Source organism: Gymnodraco acuticeps, unplaced genomic scaffold, assembly GCF_902827175.1.
Source record: "Gymnodraco acuticeps unplaced genomic scaffold, fGymAcu1.1, whole genome shotgun sequence".
NCBI classification, from domain to species: Eukaryota; Metazoa; Chordata; class Actinopteri; order Perciformes; family Bathydraconidae; genus Gymnodraco; species Gymnodraco acuticeps.
This window is the reverse complement of record NW_022990657.1, coordinates 36603-47867: the sequence shown is the minus strand read 5'-3', so window position 1 is coordinate 47867 and position 11265 is coordinate 36603. Positions and strand designations below refer to the sequence as shown.

Genomic DNA, 11265 nt, shown 5'->3' with positions numbered 1-11265 from the left:
CTCTCTCTCTCTCTCCTCTCTCTCTCTCTCTCTCTCTCTCTCTCTCTCTCTCCTCTCTCTCTCTCTCTCTCTTCTCTCTCTCTCTCTCTCTCTCTCTCCTCTCTCTCTCTCTCTCTCTCTCTCTCTCTCTCTCTCTCTCTCTCTCTCTCTCTCTCTCTCTCTTTTTAAAGTTTAAATGTAACGTTTCTCCAGGAAACTCACAGCACTGCTGAGAACGAGAGTGACTGGAGGAGGGAATGGGGGGGGGGCTTCTTCAGCCATAAGCGCAGCAATAGTGGAGGGGTTGCCATTCTCTTTGCGAGGGGCTTTACACCCTTCTCCTGTACGGTCGATGAGGTCATCAGGACACTTGCTCAAAATAAATGCTGAATTTGAAAAAGTTAAAATATGTTGTATAAATGTTTCTGCTCCCAGTGTGGGCGCAGAGAGGCTTTTGTTTTTTGAGGAACTGAAACACACTCTTAGCACCTGTGATAGTGGGGAGTATCTGGTCCTGGGGGGTGACTTCAACAGAGAACCCTGTGCTGGATAGGAACCACCAGGAACCGCATGCTGCCTCGAAGAGTGCCTTCATGAGACTAACAGAAAGCTTTGAGCTGTGTGATGTTTGGAGGCACTTCCACCCGGGCCAGCGGCAGCACACGTGGGTGCACTCTAGGGATAACCTGTTGTCTCTGGCTCGGCTGGACCGTGTCTATGTTTTTAACCATCACATTAATGTGAGCAGAAGCTGCTCCATCAGTCCAGTGGGGATCTCTGACCATTCCCTCGTACAAGTCTCACTTTGTATTAATCATGTTAAGTGTAACAGTGCGTATTGGCACTTTAATGCTTCTCTGTTGGCCGACAACCATTTTAAAAATGTTTTTTAATTATTTTGGGAAAACTACCGTTTGTCTAAGAGTGAGTACAATTCTCTTCAGCAGTGGTGGGATGTAGGTAAAGTGAAGATCAAGCAGCTTTGCCTGCAGTACACTTTCAATGTCACAAAGGACATGGCTAGATCTCTGAGAGCTCTGGAGAGAGAAGTGGTGGAGCTGCAGGGATTGGCAGACTCCACAGGAGAGCCAGAACATGTTGAAGGTTTCAAAAGTAAAAGCTCAGCTCTGTCTGACCTGCTGGGGTTTCTGCTCAGGGGGCTCTGCTCAGATCCCGGTTTCAGAACAACGTGAACATGGATGCTCCCTCTCACTTGTTCTTTGGTCTGGAGCGTAAGAATGGTCAGAGGAGGCTGATGCACTCGATCCAATGCTGGGCAGCTGCTTCAGGAGTCCGCCGACATCCGTCAGTGTGCTGTGGAGTTCTACAAAGAGCTCTACAGAACAGAGTTCCAGGCCGAGCCAGAGGTGGCGCAGTCGTTCTACGAGGGCCTTCCTAACGTCCCTGAGGAGGACCATGCTGAGCTGGAGGCGGAGCTCTCTGCCCAGGAGCTGCAGGAGGCTCTGCAGAGCATGCAGAGCATGCAGAGTGGGAAGGCTCCTGGCATAGACGGCCTGCCTGCAGACTTCTATAAGGCTCTCTGGCCAGTTATAGGTGACGACCTGCTGAGTGTGCTCAGAGACAGTCTAAGTAACGGGAGGTAGCCTCTGAGTTGCAGGAGAGCTGTGCTCACTCTCCTCCCTAAGAAAGGAGACCTGCAGGAGATTAAGATGGCGTCTTTTCTGTCGGGATGTTTTTAAATTGTCTGCGTATGCGGATGACATAATGACTCTCTCTCTCTCTCCAGATAAGCTGTTTCAGCCCAACATCTCTGTGTCCTCCTCCATGTACGGGGTCTCCGGGGCCCAGCAGCAGGGGTTCCAGGTGTTCAGAGGCTCCACCTTCAGCATCAGTTGCTCCATCCAGCCTCAGTACCCAGGAGGCTCCTTCCTGCTCAGCTCCTCCACTCACAACTACACCCAGCCAGCTGTCAATCACTCTGCCCACTTCCTGTTCCCGGCTGCAGAGCCCGCCCACCAGGGAAACTACAGCTGTGTTTATCACGTCTCTGCTTCTCCTCAGGACTCCTCCTCTGAGAGCCGTCTGCTCTCCGTCACCGTCACAGGTGAGCTGTTAGAGTTTACTGTAGGACAGAGCGTGATGCTCCCCAGGAGAACGCTGGTGAGTGTTTTACTGTGAGCCCTGAAGCAGTCACACCCTTACATCACATGTAGCTTTCCAGAGCAACGTACAATAAGTGCAATGAACCGTGAAGACATGAATCCAGAACACACATTCTCCAGTCAGCTGTAGTTTACATTGGAGTATTGCCATGAGTACTGACTGTTCAACAGATACAGCTAGCAGCTTCTCCCTACAGTCCTACTGTCTGGTATGAACAGGAGAAAGGCTTGGGGTTGAATGAAGATCTTAAGAAGATGTCGTTTATTGTAATATAACTGTAGAGAGGAGTCTCCATGCTGAAGTGGGTTCAGGTCTCTGTGTGTTTGCTGACTCTTGATGTGATGCTGTCCAGGTGTTCCATCAGATCCAGAACCTTTTATCATCCGAGCCGTCGTCCTGCTGCTGACTCAGCTGCTGGTGCTGCTGGTGACCATCGGACTTACTTTACTTACGGAAACATGTTGTTGTCCACTGATGATGATGACTGAAACATGTTGTTGTTCCACTGACTGAATGATGAGGTACTGAAACATGTTGTTGTTCCACTGACTGAATGATGAGGGACTGAAACATGTTGTTGTTCCACTGACTGAATGATGAGGGACGGAAACATGTTGTTGTTCCACTGACTGAATGATGAGGGACTGAAACATGTTGTTGTTCCACTGACTGAATGATGAGGGACTGAAACATGTTGTTGTTCCACTGACTGAATGATGAGGGACTGAACATGTTGTTGTTCCACTGACTGAATGATGAGGTACTGAAACATGTTGTTGTTCCACTGACTGAATGATGAGGGACTGAAACATGTTGTTGTTCCACTGACTGAATGATGAGGACTGAAACATGTTGTTGTTCCCCTGACTGAATGATGAGGGACTGAAACATGTTGTTGTTCCACTGACTGAATGATGAGGACTGAAACATGTTGTTGTTCCACTGACTGAATGATGAGGGACTGAAACATGTTGTTGTTCCACTGACTGAATGATGAGGTACTGAAACATGTTGTTGTTCCACTGACTGAATGATGAGGGACTGAAACATGTTGTTGTTCCACTGACTGAATGATGAGGGACCTGAAACATGTTGTTGTTCCACTGACTGATGATGATGAGGGACTGAAACATGTTGTTGTTCCACTGACTGAATGATGAGGGACTGAAACATGTTGTTGTTGTTCCACTGACTGAATGATGAGGGACTGAAACATGTTGTTGTTCCACTGACTGAATGATGAGGGACTGAAACATGTTGTTGTTCCACTGACTGAATGATGAGGGACTGAAACATGTTGTTGTTCCACTGACTGAATGATGAGGGACTGAAACATGTTGTTGTTCCACTGACTGAATGATGAGGGACTGAAACATGTTGTTGTTCCACTGACTGAATGATGAGGGACTGAAACATGTTGTTGTTCCACTGACTGAATGATGAGGTACTGAAACATGTTGTTGTTCCACTGACTGAATGATGAGGGACTGAAACATGTTGTTGTTCCACTGACTGAATGATGAGGGACTGAAACATGTTGTTGTTCCACTGACTGAATGATGAGGGACTGAAACATGTTGTTGTTCCACTGACTGAATGATGAGGGACTGAAACATGTTGTTGTTCCACTGACTGAATGATGAGGGACTGAAACATGTTGTTGTTCCACTGACTGAATGATGAGGGACTGAAACATGTTGTTGTTCCACTGACTGAATGATGAGGGACTGAAACATGTTGTTGTTCCACTGACTGAATGATGAGGGACTGAAACATGTTTCTTGTTCCACTGACTGAATGATGAGGACTGAAACATGTTGTTGTTCCACTGACTGAATGATGAGGGACTGAAACATGTTGTTGTTCCACTGACTGAATGATGAGGGACTGAAACATGTTGTTGTTCCACTGACTGAATGATGAGGGACTGAAACATGTTGTTGTTCCACTGACTGAATGATGAGGGACTGAAACATGTTGTTGTTCCACTGACTGAATGATGAGGGACTGAAACATGTGTTGTTGTTCCACTGACTGAATGATGAGGGACTGAAACATGTTGTTGTTCCACTGACTGAATGATGAGGGACTGAAACATGTTGTTGTTCCACTGACTGAATGATGAGGGACTGAAACATGTTGTTGTTCCACTGACTGAATGATGAGGGCCTGAAACATGTTGTTGTTCCACTGACTGAATGATGAGGGACTGAAACATGTTGTTGTTCCACTGACTGAATGATGAGGGACTGAAACATGTTGTTGTTCCACTGACTGAATGATGAGGGACTGAAACATGTTGTTGTTCCACTGACTGAATGATGAGGGACTGAAACATGTTGTTGTTCCACTGACTGAATGATGAGGGACTGAAACATGTTGTTGTTCCACTGACTGAATGATGAGGGACTGAAACATGTTGTTGTTCCACTGACTGAATGATGAGGTACTGAAACATGTTGTTGTTCCACTGACTGAATGATGAGGGACTGAAACATGTTGTTGTTCCACTGACTGAATGATGAGGACCTGAAACATGTTGTTGTTCCACTGACTGAATGATGAGGGACTGAAACATGTTGTTGTTCCACTGACTGAATGATGAGGGACTGAAACATGTTGTTGTTCCACTGACTGAATGATGAGGGACTGAAACATGTTGTTGTTCCACTGACTGAATGATGAGGGACTGAAACATGTTGTTGTTCCACTGACTGAATGATGAGGGACTGAAACATGTTGTTGTTCCACTGACTGAATGATGAGGGACTGAAACATGTTGTTGTTCCACTGACTGAATGATGAGGGTACTGAAACATGTTGTTGTTCCACTGACTGAATGATGAGGGACTGAAACATGTTGTTGTTCCACTGACTGAATGATGAGGGACTGAAACATGTTGTTGTTCCACTGACTGAATGATGAGGGACTGAAACATGTTGTTGTTCCACTGACTGAATGATGAGGGACTGAAACATGTTGTTGTTCCACTGACTGAATGATGAGGGACTGAAACATGTTGTTGTTCCACTGACTGAATGATGAGGGACTGAAACATGTTGTTGTTCCACTGACTGAATGATGAGGACTGAAACATGTTGTTGTTCCACTGACTGAATGATGAGGGACTGAAACATGTTGTTGTTCCACTGACTGAATGATGAGGGACTGAAACATGTTGTTGTTCCACTGACTGAATGATGAGGGACTGAAACATGTTGTGTTTCCACTGACTGAATGATGAGGGACTGAAACATGTTGTTCGTTCCACTGACTGAATGATGAGGGACTGAAACATGTTGTTGTTCCACTGACTGAATGATGAGGGACTGAAACATGTTGTTGTTCCACTGACTGAATGATGAGGGACTGAAACATGTTGTTGTTCCACTGACTGAATGATGAGGGACTGAAACATGTTGTTGTTCCACTGACTGAATGATGAGGGACTGAAACATGTTGTTGTTCCACTGACTGAATGATGAGGGACTGAAACATGTTGTTGTTCCACTGACTGAATGATGAGGTACTGAAACATGTTGTTGTTCCACTGACTGAATGATGAGGGACTGAAACATGTTGTTGTTCCACTGACTGAATGATGAGGGACTGAAACATGTTGTTGTTCCACTGACTGAATGATGAGGGACTGAAACATGTTGTTGTTCCACTGACTGAATGATGAGGGACTGAAACATGTTGTTGTTCCACTGACTGAATGATGAGGGACTGAAACATGTTGTTGTTCCACTGACTGAATGATGAGGGACTGAAACATGTTGTTGTTCCACTGACTGAATGATGAGGGACTGAAACATGTTGTTGTTCCACTGACTGAATGATGAGGGACTGAAACATGTTGTTGTTCCACTGACTGAATGATGAGGTACTGAAACATGTTGTTGTTCCACTGACTGAATGATGAGGTACTGAAACTGACTTGTTGTTCCACTGATCCTGAATGAGAGACTGAAACAGTTGTTGTTCCACTGACTGAATGATGAGGGACTGAAACATGTTGTTGTTCCACTGACTGAATGATGAGGGCCTGAAACATGTTGTTGTTCCACTGACTGAATGATGAGGGACTGAAACATGTTGTTGTTCCACTGACTGAATGATGAGGGACTGAAACATGTTGTTGTTCCACTGACTGAATGATGAGGGGACTGAAACATGTTGTTGTTCCCACTGACTGAATGATGAGGGACTGAAACATGTTGTTGTTCCACTGACTGAATGATGAGGGACTGAAACATGTTGTTGTTCCACTGACTGAATGATGAGGGACTGAAACATGTTGTTGTTCCACTGACTGAATGATGAGGGACTGAAACATGTTGTTGTTGTTCCACTGACTGAATGATGAGGTACTGAAACATGTTGTTGTTCCACTGACTGAATGATGAGGGACTGAAACATGTTGTTGTTCCACTGACTGAATGATGAGGGACTGAAACATGTTGTTTGTTCCACTGACTGAATGATGAGGGACTGAAACATGTTGTTGTTCCACTGACTGAATGATGAGGGACTGAAAACATGTTGTGTTCCACTGACTGAATGATGAGGGACTGAAACATGTTGTTGTTCCACTGACTGAATGATGAGGTACTGAAACATGCTTGTTGTTCCACTGACTGAATGATGAGGGACTGAAACATGTTGTTGTTCCAATGACTGAATGATGAGGTACTGAAACATGCTTGTTGTTCCACTGACTGAATGATGAGGGACTGAAACATGTTGTTGTTTCCACTGACTGAATGATGAGGACTGAAACATGTTGTTGTTCCACTGACTGAATGATGAGGGACTGAAACATGTTGTTGTTCCACTGACTGAATATGATGGACTGAAACATGTTGTTGTTCCACTGACTGAATGATGAGGGACTGAAACATGTTGTTGTTGTTCCACTGACTGAATGATGAGGGACTGAAACATGGTTGTTTGTTCCAACTGACTGAATGATGAGGGACTGATAAACATGTTGATGTTCCACTGACTGAATGATGAGGACTGAACATGTTGTTGTTCCACTGACTGAATGATGAGGGACTGAAACATGTTGTTGTTCCACTGACTGAATGATGAGGTTTAGGTACTGAAACATGTTGTTGTTTTTCCCACTGACTGAATTGATGAGGGACTGAAACATGTTGCTGTTCCACTGACCTGAAGGATGAGGGCCTGAAACATGTTGCTTTTTCCACTGACTGAATGATGAGGATCTGAACATGTTGTTGTTCCCACTGACTGAATGATGAGGACTGAAACCTGTGCTTGTTCCACTGACTGAATGATGACGGACTGAACATGTTGTTGTTCCACTGACTGAATGATGAGGTTACTGAAGACATGTTGTTGTTCCACTGACTGAATGATGAGGTACTGAAACATGTTGTTGTTCCACTGAGGCTGAATGATGAGGGACTGAAACATGTTGTTGTTCCACTGCTGCAATGTATGAGGGACTGCAACATGTTGCTTATTCCAGACTGACTTGAATGATGAGGACTGAACCATGTTGTTGTTCCACTTGACTGAATGATGGACTGGAACTGTTGCTGTCTCCCGACTGAGCTGAATGATGAGGGATGAACATGTTGTTTTTCCACTGACTGAATGATGAGGGCACTGAAACATGTTGTTGTTCCCACTGACTGAATGATGCGGGACTGAAACATGTTGTTGTTCCACTGACTGAATGATGAGGGACTGAAACATGTTGTTGTTCCACTGACTGAATGATGAGGACTGAAACATGTTGTTGTTCCACTGACTGAATGATGAGGGACTGAAACATGTTGTTGTTCCACTGACTGAATGATGAGGGACTGAAACATGTTGTTGTTCCACTGACTGAATGATGAGGGACCTGAAACATGTTGTTGTTCCACTGACTGAATGATGAGGGACTGAAACATGTTGTTGTTCCACTGACTGAATGATGAGGGACTGAACATGTTGTTGTTCCACTGACTGAATGATGAGGGGACTGAAACATGTTGTTGTTCCACTGACTGAATGATGAGGGACTGAAACATGTTGTTGTTCCACTGACTGAATGATGAGGGACTGAAACATGTTGTTGTTCCACTGACTGAATGATGAGGGACTGAAACATGTTGTTGTTCCACTGACTGAATGATGAGGGACTGAAACATGTGATGTTTCCACCTGACTGAATGAAACAGTGTGTGTTATTGAACAGGAGTGATGCAGGAAGTCTCACTGTGTGCTGTCATGTCTCTCCAGGCCACCAGGGGGCGGAGGCTGAGCCGACAGGAGGACATTGAGCTGGATTATGATGACCTGGGTGTTCCTGCTGAAGAGGAAGGAGCTCAGGGAGCAGAGTAGCAGCTCCAAGGAGCTCCTCTCACACACACGGGTTTATCAGCTCTTATAGCTTTTAACCAACGTTAGAAAATGTAGCTTTCACTCTGAACGTCACCAGCAATGTGTTAGTGCCTCATGTTTCCTGACTTCCTGTCAGCTCCAAGCCCATTGGTTCCCACTGAAGATGAAGATCTTTAAAAAACATCACAAGTTAGTTTTATTTAGAAAAGTCAATGCAGTCGGTGCAGTTTGAAAGCAGACACACCAACCCAGGCCGCTCAGGAACTAAGTCGGCCAATTAATGCCATATATTAATGTTCACATATCCTCTAGAAACAGTGTTACAAAACCCAGTGTTTGAATCTAATGTAGTGATTCCTGAGATAACAGGAGGAGCGCGTTACAGCGCCACCTAGTGTTGCATTTGTAGACCTCGAGCACAACAAGGTTTTTTTTATATTCAATCAACAAATGAGACAAAGTACAGTTTTTAAAATGTTACGTTTTTCTCAACAATTCATCTGCTCAGCGAGATAGGATATTTGATCCCCTTGTGGGTCACATGGGTCATTTCAGCAGCAGGACCAGATTTAGCTGAACAATATCCAGATAGGAATTGAACAAAAGTAAATAGTCCACACACTTCTTATTTCACAATGCTGATGTGTTTTTATTGACAGAAGAATGTTGCTTGATTTTGGTCTGAAGAGATTGTTTGTATAAAAATAGCTTTTTTAGAGAAATCCGATTATATTTGTAATTTTGCCAAAAAGTATAAGATTTTAACTTTTCTTTAATGTTCTTATTTCACATGTTCTGAGCTCAGTTTGTAATCATTTTCAATCATTCAGGATTTCTCTTACGTTATATCATGTTTTATGGTATTTTCTGTATGTTGTAGTAATTGAGCTGTTTTTCAGAACTCCACCTGTTGGAGAGCATTCCCACATTCAGAAGATATTAAATACGAACATGTTGTAATTAAAAATGTACTTCATTTTGTAGAAGTTTCCTTTTTGAAAGGTCATGTGCTTTGTTGTGTGATCAAGATGTGCTTGTTTTTGTATTATTGAGGATTGAACTTATTTCACAAGATGATCAATAATATGTAATCATTACTTTTTGGACTTTTATGAAACATTTGAATTCCTTTAGAATTTCACTTTTTACAAAGAACTCAGATTATTTTTGTGATTTAGGATTTTCCCAAATTCAGGAGACTAATTATTTCGTACTTAAAATGTTAACATTGTCCGTAAACAAGTGTTGTGATTTTGGAACCGAGAAATGTTTTTGCTTCATAAGAATTTTGAGTGATTTTGTTGTTTTTTGCTTTTCTGAAGAATTTAGCTTTCGCCTATTAAGGTTTTTTGATGTGGCTTTTTTTAACAAATGTTGTATTTGAAGATTTGTCATGATTTTGCTTAAATCTTGCATCACAAATTCTACTTGATTTTATCATGAAGAGTTTTGACCCATTTGGTTTCCATGAGTTACGATGAAGCAAATCGTCTTGAATTCTGAACACAGCAGAATCCTCCAGAAACCATGAGATGTTCAACATCACTGTAATAAATGCTGTCATTTGCTATGTACCAAAAAAATAATAAAACTTCTTTAAAATCCATGAAACTCTGAGAGTGAGCTGATTTCAAAAGTGTTTCTCCTGGTTGGAACATGATGTGTTTGCTTTGATTCTGAGAACTGAACCTCAAGGCTTTAGTTCTCACAGGTTAGTATTGAAATCATCTCTGAGTCAAACGGCCCTTGGCATAGGCAGTGTAGGCGAATGCTAAGGGCGCTTCCATCCATGGGGGGCGCCGGAACATTGGGGGGAAGAAAAAACATATGAATGCTATTAACGATATTTGATAACAAAACAATTTCCCAATTTGGGATCAATAAAGTATATTATTATCCTATCTTAACAGAACTAGGCAGACATAGCGTACAGCGCCCATAAACTATGGCAGGGGTCTGCAACCTGTTTGACCCACAGAGACATTTTGACCCCTTTTCCACCCATTCTTTTATCTGGAGCCGCAAAACATATCTGATAGCTTGATAGCCTATAACGTTGTATTGTTTATCATCGACAAAAACTACAGTTTGTTTGCATGTATTATTTATTACATTAAAGAAAACTGTTTACCTCTAATAATAAACAAATAACTCGTATAAGGAGAATAAAAAGAATACACAGGCCTACTTTAAAATAACTTAAACACAGCACTTGGGGAGTCCTCTGCACATTTGAAGGAAATAAATACAATTACAACTTTGAAATAGATTAAAACCTACACACTGTGAAACAGCTCATGTCAGTTCAACTTGCAAATGAAAGTCCACCTGCTGCAAATCAAGTCAACTTGAAGACAATCTTTGTTTCAACTCATTAATGCAAGTAAACCTCGTTGATATGACTTAAAGGTTCTAGTTGGGTTAACATTGTTTTTTACGTTGTCTAAGTTGATTTAACTTTAAACTCAGAGTTGAAACAAATACCAATCTGACATAGAGCGAGGAAACCTTATTTACCTCCTAGTCAAATAAACTCACATTTCAGTCTTATTAAAACTCACACTTTCAAGTTCTACATTTATATAACTCATCATTTCAAGTTAAGAAGATTGTAATTAATAATTAATAAAGATTGTAAAACAAGGGAACGGGTAAGAACAGAAAAGCAAGACATGGGACCTTTAAATAAACGTGTTGGTTCATTAGGAAAGTTATTATCCCCCAAAGTATATACATTTAGACACTCAAACATTCAGTTCAGGAAAGCATAAGGGTTTACCCCCTCTTTGCCCTCTGTT

At 42.6% G+C, this 11265-nt stretch overlaps 1 protein-coding gene across 1 annotated transcript; it reads left to right on the top strand.

Annotated features, from left to right (window-relative positions):
- Positions 1-995: 995 nt before the first annotated feature.
- Positions 996-8467, top strand: LOC117554935. Its single transcript, XM_034229535.1, has 6 exons — positions 996-1076; positions 1260-1533; positions 1727-2044; positions 2456-2563; positions 8305-8309; positions 8366-8467. The coding sequence occupies exons 1-6, from the start codon at positions 996-998 to the stop codon at positions 8465-8467; spliced, it is 888 nt and encodes a 295-aa protein (XP_034085426.1).
- The last annotated feature ends 2798 nt before the right edge of the window (positions 8468-11265 follow it).

What these genes read in the sequence shown, in the direction of transcription:
- LOC117554935 (XM_034229535.1), top strand. Translation starts at nt 996, where the DNA reads ATGGCTAGATCTCTGAGAGCTCTGGAGAGAGAAGTGGTGGAGCTGCAG. An exon ending in CCACAGGAGAGCCAGAACAT is followed by an intron (nt 1,077 to 1,259) that starts GTTGAAGGTTTC and finishes AATGCTGGGCAG; the next exon opens with CTGCTTCAGGAGTCCGCCGA. An exon ending in GGCTCTCTGGCCAGTTATAG is followed by an intron (nt 1,534 to 1,726) that starts GTGACGACCTGC and finishes CTCTCTCTCCAG; the next exon opens with ATAAGCTGTTTCAGCCCAAC.